This window comes from Lissotriton vulgaris, chromosome 8 (assembly GCF_964263255.1).
Source record: "Lissotriton vulgaris chromosome 8, aLisVul1.2, whole genome shotgun sequence".
NCBI lineage: Eukaryota > Metazoa > Chordata > Amphibia > Caudata > Salamandridae > Lissotriton > Lissotriton vulgaris.
In genome coordinates, this window is record NC_141696.1 from 852,645,570 (window position 1) to 852,670,540 (window position 24,971).

Sequence of the window (24,971 nt, forward strand, 5' to 3'; positions counted from 1 at the left end):
CTTCCTCCTGAGGCCTTTTTTATCGGCCCGGGGACCCCATCCCCTGGGGTATTGCTTTGTTTACTTTTTATTTTATTTGTTTTTTCGGTAGGGGGGCTGCTTGGCCCCATTCACTGGGCCACTTTTGGCCCCTGGAATCCCATCCCTGGGGCTGGCCCTCACGTTGGGGGCCATGGGGGAGCCCAAATGACCCTGTGGTTACTGCAAGCTACCGGCCTTCTGCGGGAGCTGGCATTGCTTTAGAACAAGGGGAGCTGCTGACATGCAGCTCCCCTTGTCCAAAAGCAACTCTACTTTGGTTCGTGAATTTGATAGCAGGTTCCCTGCTCTTGCTTCCATGAAGCAAAGCAGAAGTTTGCTGTGAAAGGGCGGGAGCACTGCTCCCGCCCTTTCACAGCAAACTGCAATGTCCCGGGGGTGGGCACCCAGGTACATTGCTGGAGGGGTCCCCCAAGGATATTTGGCCCTGAGGGGTCGCGGTCCCCAGGGCCAAAGAGGGCTCCAGGAGGGGGGCCACAGCCCCCCTTACAATCTGAAAATAGCCCCGGGTGGTGGTGGCCCCTGGGGCAGTGTGAGGAGGGGCAGGAGCCCCCACTACACTTAATACTTAAAATGTAAGCCCTTGGGAGGTGGCAGTCATCGGAGCTTGCTTGGGGGGCTTTGCTCAGGTCAGTAAAGTCTCCTAGATACAGATCCTATATACAGATGAACTTCTCTATGCACTTCAGCATCTTGTGTTTCTTATCTCATCCGCAGAAGAGGCCCTCAGTGAGGGCTGGCCACAGCGGGCTGGGGCAGCTAGAGCTACAGACACGAATCCTTTGGTGAATGTGGGCAATGGAAGTCAGTGAGGGCTCATGGCAGGCACCAGAAGATTTGAATAGAGAGAACTGGTAAGGGGCCTTCTGACCTCATGAGAGGAGTCAAGGTCACAAATATATTGCGTGCTAGAAGATTTTAGAGGAAAAAGGGTCCGCCAGCATAATACCAGAAGTGGTAATAACTAAGAGCATCCTGTTTCCTTGAAAGTACAGCTGATGGCCTCCTCACCACTGGCCCTTGCTGTTTGGAAGGTTAACCTGTATTACGCCTCAGCCACCAATTTCACTCTTCATGCATCCCTTCCCCCTACGTAACCACTATCCCAGAAGCTCAATACAGTTTACCAGATAACAAAACAGAAACATATCTATGGTCACTCACCTTTTATCTCACCATGGCTTCATTAATCCTTCATCAATGTTGCAACCGTCTGTGGGACAGCAAAATTGCCTGCAGACCCATTTCAATGACTTGCTCTGCAGTTAACATTTAATCCAGTTAGAACAGGCAAAAACTCATTCAGTATAAGTATTTTCCCAAAGGAATTCTAAATGACTTACATAACACCCTCATTAAACCAAACAGGCTTTGAACCAAGATTTCGTTCTTACTGCTGGCCAGTAAAAGAAAGTTTTTTGTCAAAAAGCTAGAATGATTAAAATATCTGCCTCAAAATATATATCAACATTCAAAGAAAATAACTTGCTTTAAGATGACCAACACAGAATCTAGTATGGCTGAGTCACAGAAGCAGCAGGGATTTCCACATGGGATGATTTTGAAGCAACAGTGGATTAAAACGTAAGTACTAGCAATTTTACCTTAACTCTCCGTTGCCTTTGATACTGTTCAACATCCCAAGCTTTGACAGATACTTGATATCATCAGCGTGCAGGGCTCATAACTGAAGCAGATTGCATCTTTTACATTAGACAAATCATCATCTCACTACTCCATTCATGTCAGCTCCCTTAATCCACAACTAATGTACCAAATATCTTGATCCCTCCTTTCACATTTACCTTAGCTTTGTATTGCACCCAATCTCCTCCTTCAATTTCAAGTGTTACTGTCGAGCAAATAATAAACAGATCATACTTAAGTATGAAAACTCATCTGACTTTGACTGATACTCAATTGGACAATATCTCAAAGCCACATAATGGATGATATCTAACCACAGCAAAATAAAAACATCAAAAATAGAAATATCCATATGCAATAAATGGATCAAACACCGCCATCAACAATATGGCATCTGCAAATTTGGCCCCCTACCAACAACTGAGTCTAGGAGCCAGATGTATAAATAATCCATTTTGGGATTTCCTAATTGCGAATCCTTGCGATTTGAAATTAGAAATTCGCAAAACGGCTTGCATGAAAGTGTTTTGCCGACTTTCTGCGATTCCTAATTTGCTATCCATTAGGAATCGCAACAATCACTGGGATGGTGGCATGTTGCTATCACCAAAACACCATGTCTGTGATTGCTTTTAAATAAAGCAATCTTTTTTTTTTGCAAAGCAGCCCATTTTCCTTAAAGGAAAACGAGATGCTTTACAAAAAGAAAAATGAAAAGTTTCTTTTAATTTTTTAAGAGCAGGCAGTGATCCGTGGGACCACTGCCTGCTCTTAAAAAATGCTTTTACAAACATTCACAAAGTAGAAGGGGTCCCTTTGGGACCCCTTACAACTACTTGAAGTAAGTGGTAAAAAGTGAATGTATTTTAAACGCTTTCACGGTCACAAAACATTCATACATAACAGTAAGAATTGCTATTTGGAAGGAACGCTCTAGACACGCCCCTTCCAAATAGCAAATCGCAAATTTGTTTTGCAATTCGGTAACAGGTTACTGAAAAACAAAAAAGGGTTTGCTACATTAGAAGAGCATGTTTTGGGGTTTGCAAATGGCTGATTCTGTGAATTGAATGCACAGCTCCCCCCATTTGGAAGGAGGCACCCAGTTGCACAGCTCAAAAGTTAGACAATGATGTCTATAAACAATTCATCAAAGTTGATTCCACACAATGTTGAGGTTCCTTAAGTGTTTAATTTTTGATCAAAAGTTCAATGTAGTTCCATAAAGCATAAACTTCATTCCAACGAAAACATCATCCAGTTATAAATCCTCCCCAATGCATTTCGGGCAGATGACAAGCCCTTCCTCAGGGGACAACTCTACAAACAAAAAGGAAAATACCAAAGTATCACTGAATATGACCCATATTATAATAGCATAACATCTATCAAATCAAGTCATTATGTCATTAACCACATGTGCAAAAATCAAAGCAGAAAGGTGAACATAGGTCTCTTGGATCAAGTTCCTTAAAGCAGAAAATGCCAAACGTTTAAAACATTCATGAACGCTATAATTACACTCATGATATAAAAAATGAAGTGCCTAACCAAAATGTGAAAGTCGTGCTCCCTTAGTGAAAATGGTAAAGAAAACAACGTGTCACAAGTAACCAACCACCAAGGCGTGTGTGAAGTGAGCTTAACCAATGGTGTGACGCACTAGCAAGCACAGTACTCACGGACAAATTACATCTGTGACTCTTAGGTCGCGATATCTGTGAAACATGAAACAATGATTAAAATGTGGTTTGGAGTAAATCACGCAAGTGTGCCAAGATGGTAACACAGTCCCCAAGGTGGAGTACTTACAGTGTCAAAAGGTTGTCCTGAAACAACGTCAACTCAGTCTCGGGAACCACACGGAAGTTCAAACTCATGGGAAATTTATACCGGCTTCCCACGTGTGCATGCAGATAGAAAGCGGACTAGTAAGAAAAAAGGTGACGCCATATTGAATAAGGGAAGTGAAGTAAAGCAAGTGTAGGTCCGTGTTAAAACCAAAAAAAGGTCTGTCACCGTGAGAAAAGAATAGTAACATAAGTGATGCAAAGAGGGCAAAAAGCATATGTAAAGGTTACAGAAAACATTACAATAACACAATGTTATGACATAATGCAACAGTTATGCATGAGTACGGTGGTAGATATATAGGTATGTGATCAGCAATTCAAAGATAACATAAAAATTCCATGCGATCATTCAGACCGTGTGGCTGCATCGATGTCATGTAGCGAATCCAGAAGTTCTCTCTCTTTAGCAAAGTCTGCTTGTTGTTGTGTGTGGGAGTAACTTGTTCAAGTACCAGATATTTGAGTTGGGCAACAGAGTGTTAAAGTTCAACAAAGTGTGCTGCAACAGTGGATTTGATATTCCCAGTTCTTATGTTGCTTTTATGTTCGAGTAGACGGGTTCTGATCTTTCTTTCAGTATGACCGACGTAACATTTCCCGCAGGGACATTTTAGCATGTAAATTAAATTGGCAGAGTTACAGGTGGCATTTACTCTCAATTTGATTGGATGACCCTTCATAGGGTGGTTGATGACGTTGCCTTGGATGCAGTTATTGCAATTGCTGCAATTGTAACAGGGTCGAAGACCTTTGAAGGTAGTTGGTTCACTTTGTTTGTTAGTTCTCTTCAAAATTTCTTTGAGGTTGCGTCCCCTGGTGTACGCAAACATCGGTGGCTGACCTAAAATGCCATCAAAGTCAGGTTCAAAACTGAGCAGGGACCAGTGTTTACAAATAATGTTCTTAAATTGATTGCTCATGATGGTATATTTGGAGACCACTACCATCCGAGTGCTCTCCGTCCTGACACGGGTTTGTAGCAAATCTTCATGCTTCATTTCCCCGATCCGGGTGACTGCTGTATCAAGGATTGGTTGTGGATAACCACGTGCCTTGAATCTTTCTACCATGTTGAGAATTTCCTGCTGACATGTGTCTTCAGAGGAGATTATGCGTTTGACTCGCATAAGTTGGGACAGTGGCAGATTACGTTTCAGCCCCGGTCTATGAAAACTCTGATGGTGTAAAAGTGAATTACGATCAGTGGGTTTTCGAAAAATGGTGGTACTCCAGTTCCCAGAGTTACATTGAATCTTAACATCCAAAAAGTGTATGTTCTCTCTGTCCATATTCCAAGTGAATTGCACTCGGTCGTTGATCAAATTCCAAGTCGTTAAAAAATCAGTCAACTCGATCTCTGTTCCTTTCCATAGAATGAAAATGTCATCTATGAATCTCAAAAAGAGTTTACCATGATTTTGCCAGGCATTTTGGTTAAGGATATGTCTTTCTTCAAAGGATTTCATGAAAATGTTAGCGTATGACGGCGCTGCACAATTTCCCATGGCGGTTCCACACAGCTGGTGGAACCATTGGTTGAAAACAGTAAAGTAACTATGGTACAGTGTGAATACCATTAGTTCCATGAGCAGAAGTTGTATGTCTGAATCCAGATCAGAGTTGGATAATTCATGTTCGATGGCGTTGATACCCAAATCGTGTGGTATTAATGTGTATAGTGAACAAACGTCCACAGTACACAGCAATAATTCTTCATCTCCTAGTGTCTTAATCACTTCTTCCAGTTTGATGAGGAAATCAGTGGTGTCCCTGATGTGTGATCTAGTGTTTAAAACAAAAGGCTGAAGATATCTGTCCAAAAATTTTCCAACGTGTTCATGGATGGACCCTTTAGTTGACACGATGGACCTGAATGGTGGTCTAGTCGGATGCTTGTGCATCTTGGGCAACATATATAGTGTCGGTGGCTTGGGGTTGTCAGGAGTCAAATAACGTCGAGTTCGATCATTGATGGTTCCATTGTCAAAAGCTCGTTTGATGCACTCAAGTAGTACAGTCATAAATTCTTAAGTGGGGTCAGCCGTCAATGAAGCATAGGTGTTGGTATCACTGGTGTGGGCCAATACTTGTTCTTCGTAGAATGTGGCGTCCATGATGACTAGGGTGCCTCCCTTGTCTGCTGTTTGACACACAATAGTAGGATTGTTTGCAATTTTGAGTAGGGTGTTTTTTTGGCAACAGTAAGATTCTCACGTTTAGCCCTGGCTTGAAATGGCAGCTTGGCCAAGTCTCTTTTCACCATGTTCTCAAACATGTCAATGATCTTGTGGCTCACGGGAGCCATAAAGGTGCTACGTGGGCGTAGTCCACGTAACATGTCATCATCAGTGCTTGCCGGAGTCACTATATTCTGAAAATAGTGTCGCAGTCTGATATTGCGAACAAGTTTGAGCATGCTCACTTCAAGTTCCAACGTGTTAGTTCTCGTTGTGGGTACAAATGTTTGGCCTTTCTGTAACACTTGTATTTCTTCGTTAGACAATGAAGTCGATGAAATGTTAATCACCAGATTGTCGGGGGCGGCAGACCCGAGAGCAGAGGACGGCCCGGGACCAGGGTTCGATTCCCGGCGTGGCAGGTTTCTGGACCAGGGTCAGCGGACTCGATAATTCTCTCGCCTCGGTGCCCACTCTGATCAGCGATCACACTCGGAAACTCTGGGCATTAGCTTGCCTCATCTTCACTAACGGCCCCACCAGACCGCCGGGGATGCCTGGTCTCACCCTGGAGATACCCATTAAGGGACCATCTCTCAGGGAAGCCAGGAAGGGTTTCGCAGCGGTCGAAGCGCCTTGGGACCCTCCGGGTAAGTAGTGCGCTATATAAATGCCTATACATTACATTACATTACATTACATTTGCGGCGGTTCGGTTTCTTGACTTTTGGTTGTTCTTTTTCTACCTCTGCGGGTTTTGCCCCGCCTGGGTCGGTAGGTTGATTTTGGCCCTCCTCTAAAAAATGGACTGCAGTGCTGGAAGTACTAGGTTGTTGTTCAGTGGGTGTGGCAGCAGTGGTTGTTTTGGATGTTCTAGAGGTTCTGCTCTCGCCATCTGAAGAAGATGTTTCGTTTTCAGAGTAAGGGTTGTAAGGACGATTAGGGCGTCGGCGGGCGTACACTTCTGCCCAAGTGTACACCTCGCCGAGCTTATAATCAATGGTATCCCTTTTATACTTTCGTAGCTTCCGGTCCTGTGTTTCTCGTGTATGTTTCTCAAGTTGAGTATTCACATCTTCCAACAAGGTAGCCAGTTCCGTGGGGTCCATGGCATCGTCCAGTTCCGTCCGAATGGTTTTGATTTCTTTAGCTAATTCGTCAAGAGATTTAGACAGTTCCTCCACAATCAGTAGGATGAGATCTAGCGAACATTTGTTGAGGATTGCGAACCAACGCTCAACAAACTTCGCATTGTTTTTGCACAATAGAGGTTTCAAGGGAACCCGTAGGCCCCTCGGGATCCGCTGGGCTCGGTGATACCGCACGAGTGTGCAAGCATGTAGTTTCTGATTACATTCCTTTTTTAGTAAGTAGAGTAATTGCTTGATGTTGCTTTCAGGGCTGCGGGTGCTAGCAGCGGCAGTGATTTCTTCCTGGATCATTCCGTAAATCTTATCAGCATCCCCCGCCGAAAAGGCGAAGGTGTAGGCTTTGAGATCAGTCATGCTGGATATGCTATCGTAATTCATGTTTAGAATGAGAGGCGTGCCAAATCCTTGGGACAGAAAAGTGATACTCCAAAGGAATGAGAGAAGGACTTGCACAGCAAAGATAGTTCGAAGAGTAATCAAAGTAATGGTCTGTGGCGTGCTCACGGGGAATTACGCTGTCTGTACCTCACAGCGTGAATGTAGAAACTAATGCACAGCTCCCCCCATTTGGAAGGAGGCACCCAGTTGCACAGCTCAAAAGTTAGACAATGATGTCTATAAACAATTCATCAAAGTTGATTCCACACAATGTTGAGGTTCCTTAAGTGTTTAATTTTTGATCAAAAGTTCAATGTAGTTCCATAAAGCATAAACTTCATTCCAACGAAAACATCATCCAGTTATAAATCCTCCCCAATGCATTTCGAGCAGATGACAAGCCCTTCCTCAGGGGAAAACTCTACAAACAAAAAGGAAAATACCAAAGTATCACTGAATATGACCCATATTATAATAGCATAACATCTATCAAATCAAGTCATTATGTCATTAACCACATGTGCAAAAATCAAAGCAGAAAGGTGAACATAGGTCTCTTGGATCAAGTTCCTTAAAGCAGAAAATGCCAAACGTTTAAAACATTCGTGAACGCTATAATTACACTCATGATATAAAAAATGAAGTGCCTAACCAAAATGTGAAAGTCGTGCTCCCTTAGTGAAAATGGTAAAGAAAACAACGTGTCACAAGTAACCAACCACCAAGGCGTGTGTGAAGTGAGCTTAACCCATGGTGTGACGCACTAGCAAGCACAGTACTCACTGACAAATTACATCCGTGACTCTTAGGTCGCGATATCTGTGAAACATGAAACAATGATTAAAATGCGGTTTGGAGTAAATCACGCAAGTGTGCCGAGATGGTAACACAGTCCCCAAGGTGGAGTACTTACAGTGTAAAAAGGTTGTTCTGAAACAATGTCAACTCAGTCTCGGGAACCCCACGGAAGTTCAAACTCAGGGGAAATTTATACCGGCTTCCCACGTGTGCATGCAGATAGAAAGCGGACTAGTAAGAAAAAAGGTGACGCCATATTGAATAAGGGAAGTGAAGTAAAGCAAGTGTAGGTCCGTGTTAAAACCAAAAAAGGTCTGTCACCGTGTGAAAAGAATAGTAACATAAGTGATGCAACGAGGGCAAAAAGCATATGTAAAGGTTACAGAAAACATTACAATAACACAATGTTATGACATAATGCAACAGTTATGCATGAGTACGGTGGTAGATATATAGATATGTGATCCGCAATTCAAAGATAACATAAAAATTCAATGCGATCATTCAGACCGTGTGGCTGCATCGATGTCATGTAGCGAATCCAGAAGTTCTCTCTCTTTAGCAAAGTCTGCTTGTTGTTGTGTGTGGGAGTAACTTGTTCAAGTACCAGATATTTGAGTTGGGCAACAGAGTGTTTAAGTTCAACAAAGTGTGCTGCAACAGTGGATTTGATATTCCCAGTTCTTATGTTGCTTTTATGTTCGAGTAGACGGGTTCTGATCTTTTTTTCAGTATGACCAACGTAACATTTCCCGCAGGGACATTTTAGCATGTAAATTAAATTGGCAGAGTTGCAGGTGGCATTTACTCTCAATTTGATTGGATGACCCTTCATAGGGTGGTTGATGACGTTGCCTTGGATGCAGTTATTGCAATTGCTGCAATTGTAACAGGATCGAAGACCTTTGAAGGTAGTTGGTTCACTTTGTTTGTTAGTTCTCTTCAAAATTTCTTTGAGGTTGCGTCCCCTGGTGTACGCAAACATCGGTGGCTGACCAAAAATGCCATTAAAGTCAGTTCAAAACTGAGCAGGGACCAGTGTTTACAAATAATGTTCTTAAATTGATTGCTCATGATGGTATATTTGGAGACCACTACCATCCGAGTGCTCTCCGTCCTGACACAGGTTTGTAGCAAATCTTCACGCTTCATTTCCCCGATCCGGGTGACTGCTGTATCAAGGATTGGTTGTGGATAACCGCGTGCCTTGAATCTTTCTACCATGTTGAGAATTTCCTGATGACATGTGTCTTCAGAGGAGATTATGCGTTTGACTCGCATAAGTTGGGACAGTGGCAGATTACGTTTCAGCCCCGGTCTATGAAAACTCTGATGGTGTAAAAGTGAATTACGATCAGTGGATTTTCGAAAAATGGTGGTACTCCAGTTCCCAGAGTTACATTGAATCTTAACATCCAAAAAGTGTATGTTCTCTCTGTCCATATTCCAAGTGAATTGCACTCGGTCGTTGATCAAATTCCAAGTCGTTAAAAAATCAGTCAACTCGATCTCTGTTCCTTTCCATAGAATGAAAATGTCATCTATGAATCTCAAAAAGAGTTTACCTACTCAAAATTGCAAACAATCCTACTATTGTGTGTCAAACAGCAGACAAGGGAGGCGCCCTAGTCATCATGGACGCCACATTCTATGAAGAACAAGTATTGGCCCAGACCAGTGATACCAACACCTATGCTTCATTGACGGCTGACCCCACTGAAGAATTTATGACTGTACTACTTGAGATCATCAAACGAGCTTTTGACAATGGAACCATCAATGATCGAACTCGACGTTATTTGACTCCTGACAACCCCAAGCCACCGACACAATATATGTTGCCCAAGATGCACAAGCATCCGACTAGACCACCATTCAGGTCCATCGTGTCAACTAAAGGGTCCATCCATGAACACGTTGGAAAATTTTTGGACAGATATCTTCAGCCTTTTGTTTTAAACACTAGATCACACATCAGGGACACCACTGATTTCCTCATCAAACTGGAAGAAGTGATTAAGACACTAGGAGATGAAGAATTATTGCTGTGTACTGTGGACGTTTGTTCACTATACACATCAATACCACACGATTTGGGTATCAACGCCATCGAACATGAATTATCCAACTCTGATCTGGATTCAGACATACAACTTCTGCTCATGGAACTAATGGTATTCACACTGTACCATAGTTACTTTACTGTTTTCAACCAATGGTTCCACCAGCTGTGTGGAACCGCCATGGGAACTTGTGCAGCGCCGTCATACGCTAACATTTTCATGAAATCCTTTGAAGAAAGACATATCCTTAACCAAAATGCCTGGCAAAATCATGGTAAACTCTTTTTGAGATTCATAGATGACATTTTCATTCTATGGAAAGGAACAGAGATCGAGTTGACTGATTTTTTAACGACTTGGAATTTGATCAACGACCGAGTGCAATTCACTTGGAATATGGACAGAGAGAACATACACTTTTTGGATGTTAAGATTCAATGTAACTCTGGGAACTGGAGTACCACCATTTTTCGAAAACCCACTGATCGTAATTCACTTTTACACCATCAGAGTTTTCATAGACCGGGGCTGAAACGTAATCTGCCACTGTCCCAAATTATGCGAGTCAAACGCATAATCTCCTCTGAAGACACATGTCAGCAGGAAATTCTCAACATGGTAGAAAGATTCAAGGCACGTGGTTATCCACAACCAATCCTTGATACAGCAGTCACCCGGATTGGGGAAATGAAGCGTGAAGATTTGCTACAAACCCATGTCAGGACGGAGAGCACTCGGATGGTAGTGGTCTCCAAATATACCATCATGAGCAATCAATTTAAGAACATTATTTGTAAACACTGGTCCCTGCTCAGTTTTGAACCTGACTTTAATGGCATTTTTGGTCAGCCACCGATGTTTGCGTACACCTGGGGACGCAACCTCAAAGAAATTTTGAAGAGAACTAACAAACAAAGTGAACCAACTACCTTCAAAGGTCTTCGACCCTGTTACAATTGCAGCAATTGCAATAACTGCATCCAAGGCAACGTCATCAACCACCCTATGAAGGGTCATCCAATCAAATTGAGAGTAAATGCCACCTGTAACTCTGCCAATTTAATTTACATGCTAAAATGTCCCTGCGGGAAATGTTACGTTGGTCATACTGAAAGAAAGATCAGAACCCGTCTACTCGAACATAAAAGCAACATAAGAACTGGGAATATCAAATCCACTGTTGCAGCACACTTTGTTGAACTTAAACACTCTGTTGCCCAACTCAAATATCTGGTACTTGAACAAGTTACTCCCACACACAACAACAAGCAGACTTTGCTAAAGAGAGAGAACTTCTGGATTCGCTACATGACATCGATGCAGCCACACGGTCTGAATGATCGCATGGAATTTTTATGTTATCTTTGAATTGCTGATCACATACCTATATATCTACCACCGTACTCATGCATAACTGTTGCATTATGTCATAACATTGTGTTATTGTAATGTTTTCTGTAACCTTTACATATGCTTTTTGCCCTCGTTGCATCACTTATGTTACTATTCTTTTCTCACGGTGACAGACCTTTTTTGGTTTTAACACGGACCTACACTTGCTTTACTTCACTTCCCTTATTCAATATGGCGTCACCTTTTTTCTTACTAGTCCGCTTTCTATCTGCATGCACACGTGGGAAGCCGGTATAAATTTCCCCTGAGTTTGAACTTCAGTGGGGTTCCCGAGACTGAGTTGACGTTGTTTCAGAACAACCTTTTGACACTGTAAGTACTCCACCTTGGGGACTGTGTTACCATCTCGGCACACTTGCGTGATTCACTCCAAACCGCATTTTAATCATTGTTTCATGTTTCACAGATATCGCGACCTAAGAGTCACGGATGTAATTTGTCCGTGAGTACTGTGCTTGCTAGTGCGTCACACCATGGGTTAAGCTCCCTTCACACACGCCTTGGTGGTTGGTTACTTGTGACACGTTGTTTTCTTTACCATTTTCACTAAGGGAGCACGACTTTCACATTTTGGTTAGGCACTTCATTTTTTATATCATGAGTGTAATTATAGCGTTCACGAATGTTTTAAACGTTTGGCATTTTCTGCTTTAAGGAACTTGATCCAAGAGACCTATGTTCACCTTTCTGCTTTGATTTTTGCACATGTGGTTAATGACATAATGACTTGATTTGATAGATGTTATGCTATTATAATATGGGTCATATTCAGTGATACTTTGGTATTTTCCTTTTTGTTTGTAGAGTTGTCCCCTGAGGAAGGGCTTGTCATCTGCCCGAAATGCATTGGGGAGGATTTATAACTGGATGATGTTTTCGTTGGAATGAAGTATATGCTTTATGGAACTACATTGAACTTTTGATTAAAAATTAAACACTTAAGGAACCTCAACATTGTGTGGAATCAACTTTGATGAATTGTTTATAGACATCATTGTCTAACTTTTGAGCTGTGCAACTGGGTGCCTCCTTCCAAATGGTGGGGGCTGTGCATTAGTTTCTACATTCACGCTGTGAGGTACAGATAGCGTAATTCCCCGTGAGCACGCCACAGACCATTACTTTGATTACTCTTCGAACTATCTTTGCTGTGCAAGTCCTTCTCTCATTCCTTTTGATTCTGTGAATTGGCCATTTGCGCAGACAAAATATGCTTGATGCATCTGGCCTTAAGGGAGGAATCTTGTAATAAATACTGACTCAAGCTTGTCACTCATTTTATGATTGTTTTTGTCTATTATGTTTAAACTGCAGTTTGGCCCCTTTTCCCCCTCATATTGGCTGTAAAGATATCTCTGCCTATATTGCAGGAAATGTTTGTCTCGCCTCACTGACTGTAGAGTTAGCCCCCTTCCCCTGAAAGTCAGGTCTAGTTGCGTCCCTGGTAGAATCATAGCATTTGATTGGCAAGAACACATCACCCTATTCACTGGTTTCCACTTAGACTCAAAGCGTACTTCAGTCACATTCATGTTCATGGCCAATAGGTCAAGCACCAGTGTAGGATATATTCTGTGAAACCTTTGCAAAATCGGTGGTGAATCCTGTTTATTATAGTTGAATGCAATAGTGAGTTTTGCAGCTCTTAACCACTGCAGAGCCATGCGCCCCTCCTACTTTACCATTGCCTTAACGTTTTTTGCTTTCAAGCCTAAGACCACAGGGAAAACAGAATTGGATGTCCCAGCACCTCTTTACTATGCTAGTTACCCCCTCTCAAAATGGACGAACTACTTGGCATTCCCACCAGCTATGCTGGCAATCACAGTGAGACCTGCACCTTCTCCAACAGTGAGGTCCTACATTCGAGAGCATGTGATGTAACCATGAAGGGCTATAATACCAATGGAACCATACTTTATAGGGGATATTTCTATCCAACACCAACTTTGAGGAAGAGTGTATAGCTCTAGCCAGCCTCTCTAATTGTTTGCTAGAAATCTGCTAGCCCATTATTCGCTCTCATACTTTGTTCTGGTTCTAAAGTAGTGGGGTGTCTTGTGAGAGGAGCGCTTGATACAAATTAGAGATGGTGTCAATAGTACCAATTAGCATGGGAAAAAGTATTTTAAAGGTGGGTTCAACTTGTGTTGCACCCTGATGACTAGAGGGCTTGGTAACCCATTGTCTGAGTTGTGCATATAGCAGCTCTTCCTTTGAGAGAGGTGAAAGTCCATTTTGCATTGTATAAATGTTTTGGTAGAGGCAGTTCTAAGTATTTTTGAGATCATTCTACACCCTGATTTGCTGTAATTTTGAAATACAGATGCCTCCCCAGCAGGGGAAAACTACCTGGTAAAATGCATAAGCATATAGGATGAGGGGTAAGAAACATTACCCTTGGATTCACCAATACACCCCAGGATCTCAGTGTAGTGCATACTGGGGTACTCAAGTAAGTGTTAGGGGGGTATACACTTTAATCTTGACAAACTTAATCCATCAGGTGCCAACGTTCAATCACATGATCCTGGTGCATCCAATGTTTCTTTCAGTTGGCCTGGGACCATTCCCCCTCTACCTTGAACAGTGCCACCACGTAATAATGGGAAATACTTGGCATGAACATTCCACCCGCCTCCCTAGCTTGTGTGACAAGCTCTCGGAAAAGTCTAGGGCCTAGATTTACTAAGCATTTTGTCACCCTTTCATAGCACAAGGCAATATAGGGCAACATAAAGGCTTATTAGTAATTGACAATGCCACACACTGTCTGATTTTCGTGGCCTTACATGGCTTTCAAAATGAATGCAACATGACACAGCTGCTTGCTCTGCATAACATAACATTTCAATTTGGGAGGCGCTCCAAGGATGGAGCATGGGCATTTCTATGCATTCATCCATGGATTTTGGTGCATTCATTTGCTAAAGCTAGTACTCCTGGGAATGCATCAAAATATTACACTTTCGCCAGTGAGGCGTAACGAGGCAAAATATCCTTATTTCTCCTCATTATTTCCTCTTTCCATATCTGCTACATTCTGCAGCACCCATAGAAAGAGAAAAATGCACTTAAAGATTGTTTTTGTGCCGGAAGGTGTCCCTGCCTACCTCAAAATAATTCTGCCTGCAACACAGGCACCTTTGCACTATGGTGTAAGGGATCCTGCATTGGTGTTAAGTAGCACACAGTGCAACTGTGCAAGGAGAGAACAGTAATGCTCCATATATTTATAAAGATGGAGCATTTCTTCTCTCTCACTTTCATGCAGCACAGCATAGCACGTTTGCTTGCTGTCCTGGGTTGTATGAAAGATTAGTAAATATGCCTACGCGAACCACTAAAAGAGCTTTTGTGTATCCCTCAAGAATAAGCTAATCGGAAGGGCCTGAAACATGTGGATGAGTCACGGAAGAATGTTCATCTTAACTGTATTAATACTCCAGCCCAGAAAATCATCAGCTTTCCCCCGGTCCCCAAGTCCCCTTACATACGTTTTTATGAATCATTTTAGGAGAGATGAAACCCACATTTTGATTAAATATTTTCAAAGCTAATCATAAAACTGGGTGATTATGTTTCCAAGATCTAAATATCTTGCATTTCAAGCACTTTCACAGCTTATCAGCATTGTCTTAATCGAGATGACACTACACCCTGCCATGTATAGACTGGCAATAACAAATTACCTTTTATTATCATATATGTTTCGTGAAAAGTCAATCCCAAAGTGTGATTTCTCAGATTCTCGTTGCCTACTTAGTCCTGCAAGTGCATGTGTCTTGTATAGAGAAAACAATTTTTAGCAATTAAATATATTTTAATCTCTTTCGAACTATTTGCTCCCCATGAATACATTTTTGAGTGCAAACATTACTTACTGTGGGGAAAAAAGCAAGAAAGGAGAACAACTTTGGCCTCTTTACTCTTTAATGTCTACACTATAAAGGCTATAAAATAGCACTGTGTCAGTTATATATTTGTATTCATGGTTACTTCCTTAACAATACCCTACACTTGTTTTAAGCAACCATACATACATGCCTAGGAATATATATTCTCTTTGTTTTGTAGTTCCTTGACCAACTGAAGAATAGCCTTAAGGAGCATTCATATTTACGAAGAGATACCATGGCATTCATGATGATAAATGATTGGTGAGTAAGAATACAGCAAACATATTTTAAGCTTCAAATGAATCAAGAGGGAAAATACCTAGAGTGTGTAGGATCTTGCAAATTAGAAATGATGGAACCCTTTTGGCTCCAGATGGACTCTGTAGAACTGTGACGTAGGTGTTAGAGCTGGGCTGAGGATGTAGTCTAATGGCTAGAGTGGTTGAACTCAAAGCTAGGGAACCAGGTTTGAGTCTCTGTAGGGAGACTCAACATCCTGTGATGCTGGGCAAATCACTTAATCTCCCGGTACCTAACAAAATCTATGTGTCCATCTGTAAGGCAAATTGTGCTCATGTAAAGCGTTCTGATACTTTTGGGTTGAGTTTGCGCTATATGAAACCCCCCCCCAAAAAAAAAATTACACTGAAGGCTGTTTTAGAATGTTGAGTCAATGCAGACAAATAAAGATGTGTAATAATAAGCTGCGGTGTGATGTAGTCTTTTGTCGTTACAATCAAACAACAGAAGAGTGACTAAAGCGTGGTTACCCATGCTGTGGGGACGATATAACTTGCATGGAGTTAGGGGATAAGAAACCAGAGGTTTGACAGTGCTCTCTAAGAGAGTTTGCCAACTGCAAACTGCTCATGTGTGCCACATGTGCTGCAGTCAAAGAGCAGAACCAACACTTAACACATGTGGATTAAAAAGTGCAACTTCAGCTGCTGTAAAGTTAAAAGCTAAAAAAGTATTGCAAACAAATCTTCATTTAAATGACTGTGAACCTACTTGTCAGACAGTGCATGAAGGTACCACACTGCTATGCAATATACAGGCATATGTAATCTGGAGTGTGAACGTTGGAGACAGATACAACCAGGTTTTCAAATAGCGGCTATTGATAATCACAAAGTGCAAGATAATATTACAATTAGAAAAGGGTGATAACAAAGAAAATGCAGAGAGACGCCTAAGAATGAAACAGTTCTTTACTTACCAGAACCTGAGTAAAGTGAGCTGATACGACCTCTGAGCCAAGCATCGCAATCCAGGCAAAGCACAGGGGTTGTGATTACTATACTGGTGATTCTTGCACAGCTGACTGAAGGGCTGCGAAGGTGGTTGAAACCGGAACATAACAGTGGGCGACAATCGGACTGGTCGGAGATAACTTTGGAATAGTTAAACGTCGCTATTCCAATGGAGGCAAAGACTGAAGCTGTCTTTAAAAAAGTCATCAAGGATGATCCAGAAGCCAGCACATCCCAGTGCCTTCAAGATGATTCACACAAATAGGTTCAGTATTAACGATAGAGAGAGATGGAGAGAGCTCCACCCTCAATGTCAGCCACTCCCAGAAATGGATACAACACTGCCGCTTTTCAGAAACCACCATTCAATACCTCCAAAAAGCAAAATATTGGTGATAGATGGACTGCTTGGATACAGACATTTGATTAATTTATTGATGCACTTGAAGAGACTGATAACAAAAAGACGATCAAGTATCTCAAAAATCATGCTGGTGATGTAGTGAAGTAAGTTGCATATCATCAGATTAAAGAAGTGTTGCATATCAAGTTTAATCAAATTGCCAAATGCTGATTATGAAAGCTACATCTTCAACCAGGAACACCAGAAGGTTGATGAAACAATTGATGACTTTGTGTCGAGACTAGACATACTCATCAGACATTGTAAGTTCATTCAATGTAATGATGAAGAAGTTATGAGTCTGGGAGTTATAAATGGATGCTTGTCAGATTCGTTCAGAAGATGAATGCTGGAAAAACTCTTAGGCTGAAGCGAGTGTTAATGGCTGCCGGAGCTGAAGAGCATGCCAATAGACAAGTTTCCAACATGTAGGCCCAAGGTGCCCAGAATGATCAGTAATGAGTGTGAAAAGAAAGCCAAAGCTAACATCTAAAGGACACAAGGTGATGTCTGCCTGTAAAAAGAAGTTGTGTTTAGATGTGGATTGTCGTTTCCACATGGAGGTAAATGCCTCGCTCTTGGACAGGTCTGCAAAGGCTGTGAGAAAGAGAATAATTTTGTGACAGTTTGCAAACATAAGAGAAATGCAAGTGTATCACCGTGCAAAAATAAAATGACCGCTGAAATGTTCCAGAAGCAATGCTCGATGCACACCCATAAGGCCATGCTGGACATCAGTTAAGACAAATTGACACAGAATGAAGTGATTGTCATCCAAATAATCAAACTGTTCTTCTGCATCAGTATCAAGTGAGAATGAGGAAAATTATTCTGCCATGTTGATGTTTACCTCCGAGAAGCCTGCTCATGTTGGTCTGGTCTCTTGTGAAAAAAAATATCAGTCAACGAAGGTCAGTTCACTTCATTATTTCATGGTTTGGAATAACTTAAGACTATGAAAGTAAAATTGCATATTGATGAGGACATCAGTCCTGTTGCTCAAAGACAAACTGCTTTCCAATTGCAAGAAGCTTTTGAGAAAGAGCTTGAATCGTTACTTAAGCATGATATTATTGAGCGTTCTACTGGTCCAAAACCCCGGGTTTCTCCGATAGTAGGTAGTGCCCGAAAAGGAGAGGCTAACAAGGCAAATGAAAGAGAACAACATACCAGGTCCACACATTGCTGACATTATAAAGCAATAAAATGGTGCAATGGTGCTCTCTCGCCTTGATTTATATAACGGTTATCATCAGTTAGTACTTGAAGAAGATTATAGGCACACTACAAGCATTTCTACACATATTGATCTGTTTCAATACAAAAGACTGGATTTTTTGTGTGGCATCTCCTGCAGAACTGTTTCAAGAAGCCATTTGATGTGCCGTACAGCTGTCATGAATGCATTCAATTACAGCAATGACATTTTGGTTTTAGGAGCTATGCGAAAAAGAACACAATAAAGCATGTCATTTTTTGCTGAAGGAGGTTTGACCTTGGATGTAGAAAAGGGTGAATTCCATAAGACTAAGTGCATTGGTCAGACATATCTTTTCTGATGGGGGTTTGACACCAGATTAAAATGCTGATTCTCCACAAGATGTATCTATGGTGCATTTATTTCTTGTTGTGGCCAGTTACTTTTCCAGATACATACAATACTTTGCCACTGTAAGTGCTCCATTGAGAGACTTGACAAAAAAGAATGTTTTATTCGTCACATGAATGTGAGAAAAGTTTACATAAAAGTACACACACCATTGTGAATGCTACTGAATTGGCATACTTGAATCAGAAGCTTCATACAGAACTTGTTGTTGATGCTAGCCCAGTCGAGTTAAGGGCTATCCTTGCACAGCACAGCTGACACTCAAATGCCAGAAGGCATGTTGTGGTATATGCAAGTAGAAGTTTGTCCCATAAAGAATGTGCTTACTCACAACCTGAAAAAAGCTTAGCTGTGGAATGGGCTTGTGAACATTTCCATGTATTCCTGTACTGAAAACCTTTTACGATAGTAACTGATCATTAAGCATTACTGACTATATTTGGAAATTCAAAGGCCAAAATGACTCCTCGCATTGAATGATGGGACCACAGTTACTGGAATCTAATTACACTATTGTGCCTCATCCATTGAATGATCATAACCCTGCTGATTTTTTTCCAGAGTGCCTATACTAGGTCACGTTACTCCATCTGAAGTAATCAGGGTTCCCAAGGCCTACATGCTCCGAAGGTAACCCACTTACACTCAAGAACTGTTGGCACGGAAACTGTAAAAGTCAAAGAACAAGTTTATTAAGACCCCATGGGGTGGTGGTACACTCATACAGCACCCTTCGGTAATGCAAGAGGTATCACACCGAACATCGATGTGACCCCGATTTATATACAGTTTTGAGGCAATAAAAGATAGGCGGCACAAGTTAGAACACATTCATGTACATATATGGTCATGTTTTGGAACACAGCCAGCTCATTGGAGGGGGCACAACTCCGCTGGTCAGTTTGGCGCACATTCCTGAAGGGTAACTGGTCAGTGGAGACTGCGCATGTGCGAGCTGACCAGTACTAAAAATAGCCTGTTGCTGGGCAGACTGAAGTGGTCAGTGGTACAGACAAAGGACTAAAGGGCACGCCGGCCACGAGGCCGCTTATGGTCTAAGATGGCCGCCGCAACATTCAAAATGGCGTTTTCATATATGGCCAAGTTAAGGAGGAAAACGTGTAGTTTCAGCTAATCGCTAACGCGGCCATGCCAATTACGACAGACGACCCTTTTAGCGTTTAGCTGAATCTACCTCATAGTGAACATAATCAGGATGTTCGTCCTCGATGTCTATTAACATTATTTGTGTTACTTCTTTATGAAGCATCATTTTGTCATGGGCAAGTGCTCGTCTTGATGGTATGCAAGCTGATAGGCACATGGAACATAAAGCAGGGCCACATTGGATACATAGGCAAACAAAAAACAGTGCCCCCACAATTATACATAGAATCGTTAACAGTTTCCAGCCCCAAGTAGTAAGCATTGACCAGAACCATCCTGAAAGTGTCCAAGTTCCATTGTCCGGATGTATCTCAGCTGCGATTTTATGGAGCTTCGATATGGCATCATAAACAGATGGAGAATTGTCAGGTATGTATACACAGCAGCTACTTCCGATAATTCTGCATGCCCCCCCACGATCAGCTAGAACTACATCCAACACCATCCTATTTTGGAGCATAACTATTCTAGAAATCTGAAGTTCCTCAGTGATATTTCCTAGGGCAATGGCAGTGTCATTCGCTACAGCCTCGACAACACGTGTCAATCGTCTTATTTTCCGGCTGTTCAGCGCGGCCCCCACAAAGGAAAACAGTCCCAAATTGAAGTCCACATACTGTTGTAAGGCAGTATCAGTCTGGTCTATGTCGTCCAGAACAACAGTCCGCTTAACCCTATTCAGGACGAAATCGTGGTACAGGATATAGTCATTGTGATACATTGGTGGGGCAATGAATACAGGAGGTAGAACAAACGATACATAACACGTGCCCAACCATCCCAATGGAAGCTGATGATAACCCTTCGTTCCACAAATGAAATACGTGTTTCGAGATGCCACAAACGAGATGCCATTCGGGCTATCAAAAGTAAGTGTGGTGTTGCATTCACTCTTCCCTACCGCAATTGAACCCTTATTTCTAATACACAAATCAGCTTTAGTAGCAATGACATTAATGACATGTGAGCTAGACACATTGATATTCCTTTGATTGCTGTACACACGCGGGGCAGATACGTTGTCGGGCCTGTACTCTTCCCATTCGAATCGAGTACCCTCGGCCCGCGGAAACCCATCCTTGTCATGAGAGCATACTTTATTCAAACGGAAAAGCACCCCCCCTTTTGTTGGCCATCTCAAAGTAAAGAGGAGGGTGTACCAGGCATTGCAGGATCCATTATGCGAAAACGGGAGTGGAATGAGTGGGGTGCCCCCTCTCTTCTGGTGCCCCGGTAACATCCCACACACCCAACAGTTAGAAGTATTGGTCATGTTATGCGTGTGATGAAGAATCTGAATAAAACTATTATTCAGATAAGTTTGCCGATGTCGTTCTTCATGGTAGGGTAATGTAAAGTGAAAATGTTCAGATGGAGCCGGGCTAGTCGGCAGCAAATGTTCACGTGCAGGTACCACAAGTTCAACTACCCAGGCTATTACAGCTATCACCACAATAGTCAGAACAAAAAGAATGGCACCCAAGATTCGCTTATCACGTGATGCTGGTGATGCCATAGTTCAGAAAAGTTCTTACAGAGTCTCAAATAGTTCAAATTGTTCACAAAGTCTCAAATACACATGCGTGTATACCTAAAAAAGAAAAATACGGTGCTGAACTCCGAGGTAGCCGTTGTGTTCTTCTCCGGGCCAAGACAGGTGTCGCTACACTGGCAGAACTGATCCCCCCCCCCCTTGGAATTCCCGGTTTCCGTTTCACAAACCTGGAGCGGTAACCAACCAGTCACGTACAAAAAAAACCCAAAAATCTTCTTATCGAGGACGCAGGTTGTAGTGGTCTCGTCCGGCAACAGCGTGGTCCGGGAAGGCTCCCTCAACTTCGGCCGATGTCACAGCTGGGCTCTTTTCTTTCTCCAGAATCTCTTTGTAATCAGTCAGCACAGCAGGAGTCACCAGATCCGGAGAGACACGGCGGCAGTGTGTCGAGTGCACCCACTGCTTCCTGTTGGTCACTCGTACAGCGGTCCGGGTCGCAAGGAGGACCTGTTCTGGGCCCTTCCACCTTGGCTCCAAACTGCTCGCTCTCTCAAACGATCGGATAATCACATGATCGCCGGGGCGAAGATCATGGCCTTCTCCAGTAGAGTTGTCAGGGAGCGCTTCTCGAACCTGTTGATGAATAGAAAGCAAATCATTTGTCAATCGTGCCAAATAGTCGTTCATCATAACACAAGGCACATTATGTATTAATCGCGGCTTGGGCACCCCCCAGATATTCATAGGGCGACCAAACACCACCTCATATGGTGTGAGGCCAGTTCGTGAATGGGGTACTGATCTAAGAGAGAGCAGTGCTAACGGCAAAGCATCAGGCCACTTCAACGACGTGGATGCCACAATCTTGGCCAATTTAAGCTTTAACGTAGCATTGTACCGTTCAACCAGACCTGCCGACTGAGGGTGGAACACAGCGTGGAACTTCTGCTGAATCCCTAACCCCTTCAGTACATACTCCACAATCTTCCCAACAAAATGAGGCCCATTATCGCTCCACAAAAATTTGCAAACTCCAAAGCGAGGAAAGAATTCCTTAAGCAACACCTTAGCCGTTGTCAGGGCTGTGTTGTCTTTCGTGGGGAAGGCCTCAACCCATTTGCTAAAGGCACATACCACCACTAGGACATACTTCAGGTTGTTGCAGCGCTCGAGTTGTATGTAATCCATTTGGAGTACCTCAAATGGTGCAGATGGTGGAACAAACCCTCCTTTCGGAGTATGGGTCCCCTTTCCAGGATTGTGTTGCAAACATACCAGGCAGGTCTGCACTACTCTCTTGGCTGTATTAGCAATCTCGGGATGTTCCCAAACTCGTGTTAACAGTCGAGTGATTGCAAGGGCTCCGACATGTGCCAATCCATGTGTCATCTGGACCATCGCCTGCAAGTAAGCCGCAGGCAATTTCCATTTCTCCATGTCTTTGCTTCTCCAACAACCCTCATCATCTAGTACCCCATCTGTTGCCCATGCCGCAAGTTCTGATTCAGTAGCCGATTTTTGGATATCCAATATTTCTGCTCTAGCATCACTCCATCGCTCAGCCTGCGATTGGGTCACATACATGGGGGAGCTAGTCCGGGACATAGCCGTTTGTCTCGCTATGCTGTCTGCGAAGGCATTTCCTTGGCCCACTTTATCCGTGATCTTTTTGTGGGCACTGCATTTTACTATCGCTACTTTCTTTGGACCAAGCAACGCGTTTAGGAGATCACGCACTAGTTCTCCGTGCATAATGTGTTCTCCGTGAGATGTCAGAAACCCACGCTCTCTCCAGAGTAGCCCGAAGTCATGTGCTACTCCGAAGGCGTACCGGCTGTCTGTGTATATGTTCACACATAGGCCAGCACTCAATTCGCAGGCTCTTGTTAAGGCTATCAGCTCTGCTGCCTGAGCCGATTTCTGTGGTATCCTAGCGTTTCTACCACTGTCTTAAGTGTCGTGATCGCATAAGCTGCGGAAGTCGTACCATCTGGCAGCCTTAAACACGATCCATCAACCCACAGTTCCCCATCCACATCTGGAAGTGGCATATCCTGCAAGTCAACACGACCCTTTGTCTGAATCCTCGGTCAGGAAAACACAATCGTGATGTTTTTCTTCCTGACCCTCCTCGACCGGATAGGGCAATAAAGTGGCGGGGTTCAGGGTAGCACATCTTTTCAGTGTAATATGTGGCGCCAAAAGTGTCAGCTCATATCCCGTTAGTCGCGCACTCGTAAGGTATTGGGTTTTTGTTTGATTTAGCAGAGCATCTACTGCGTGAGGAACTAACACCAGCAGTTTATGTGATAACACTATTCCCTCACTCTGCCGTATGGCTACTGCTGTTGCTGCTACCGCTCGAAAACACCCAGGCAACCCTCGTGCTACAGGATCAAGAATGGCAGAGAAGTATGCACATGGTCTCTGCTTATCCCCGTGTACTTGTACTAACACTGACAACGCGCACCCATCATTCTCGTGCACGTACAATGTGAAAAGTTTCGTGTAGTCTGGTGTGCCTAACACAGGTACAGAACAAAGGGCCTGTCTCAACTGTTCAAAGGCCTTCTGACATTCATCTGTCCATTCAAGGGGCATTGGTGTGGCTTTGGACAGTAATGCTAGCAAAGGTTTTATGATGTGTGAAAAACCCATGATCCACTGTCTACAAAAAGACGTCAACCCTATAAAGGCACGTACATCTCTCTGCGTGCGGGGGACTGGTGTGTCTAAAATTGCTTGAATTCGATCAGACGTTAATGCACGCCCCTCCTTAGACAACAGATGACCGAGGTAGGTCACCTGGGGTCTACAGTATTGGAGCTTCTTTTTCGAAACCTTATGATTGTTCTGTGCCAAAAAGGAAAGCAACGCAATTGTACTTTCTTCACATTGTGCATAAAAGTCTGCAGCGAGCAGAAGATCATCCACGTACTGGATGAGAACAACGCCAGTCTGCAACTCAAAGGAATCTAGCTGTCTTTTCAAAGCCTGGCTGTAGATGCTAGGGCTTTCAGTATAACCTTGGGGAACATGACAAAATCTATACGATTTATTATTTAACGTGAAGCCAAACAAATATCTGCTATCAGGATGGATAGGGATGGAAAAGAACGCGTTTTTCAAATCAATAACACTAAATGTTGTGGCCGTTGGTGGCACCAATGTAAGCAAGGTTGTAATATCGGACACCACCGGGTATTGGGGGATGACAATTTTGTTAATCTCTCTCAGGTCAATAATAAAGCGATAGACTTTGTCGTCAGAATCTCTTTTAAGGATCGGAAGAATAGGACTGTTGCAAACATTATAAGGGACCTCCTCCACCACTCCTGCAGAGATCAAATCCTGAACAATATGTGTCAATGCAATTTCACCTTCTCTCGAAATCTTATACTGTGGCACTCGTGGTAGAGGGGCCCCCTCCTTAACAGTAATGTGTATTGGTGGAATACGCATCTCTCCCACATCCGTATCTGAGGTCGCCCATAACGTGTGCGGTAGAGAGGCCAAAGCTGGAATGTCTAAGATAGTGTAAAACCTATCTGGGTCAGGATAATTGTCATTCAGGATAACCCGCACTCCCTCAGGAGCGCACCGTATCGTTGCTCTAAAATATTTAA

At 42.9% G+C, this 24,971-nt stretch overlaps 1 protein-coding gene across 1 annotated transcript in view; it reads left to right on the top strand.

The window, feature by feature from the left end:
• Positions 1-15,586: 15,586 nt before the first annotated feature.
• The window catches only part of LOC147698101 (arylsulfatase H-like), a 433,996-nt gene continuing 424,611 nt past the window's right edge, over positions 15,587-24,971 (top strand). The window contains exon 1 of the mRNA XM_086934776.1: positions 15,587-15,679. Within this exon, the coding sequence (XP_086790902.1) occupies positions 15,654-15,679 (26 nt within the window). The 5' untranslated portion in view covers positions 15,587-15,653. The remainder of the gene's footprint in view (positions 15,680-24,971) is intronic.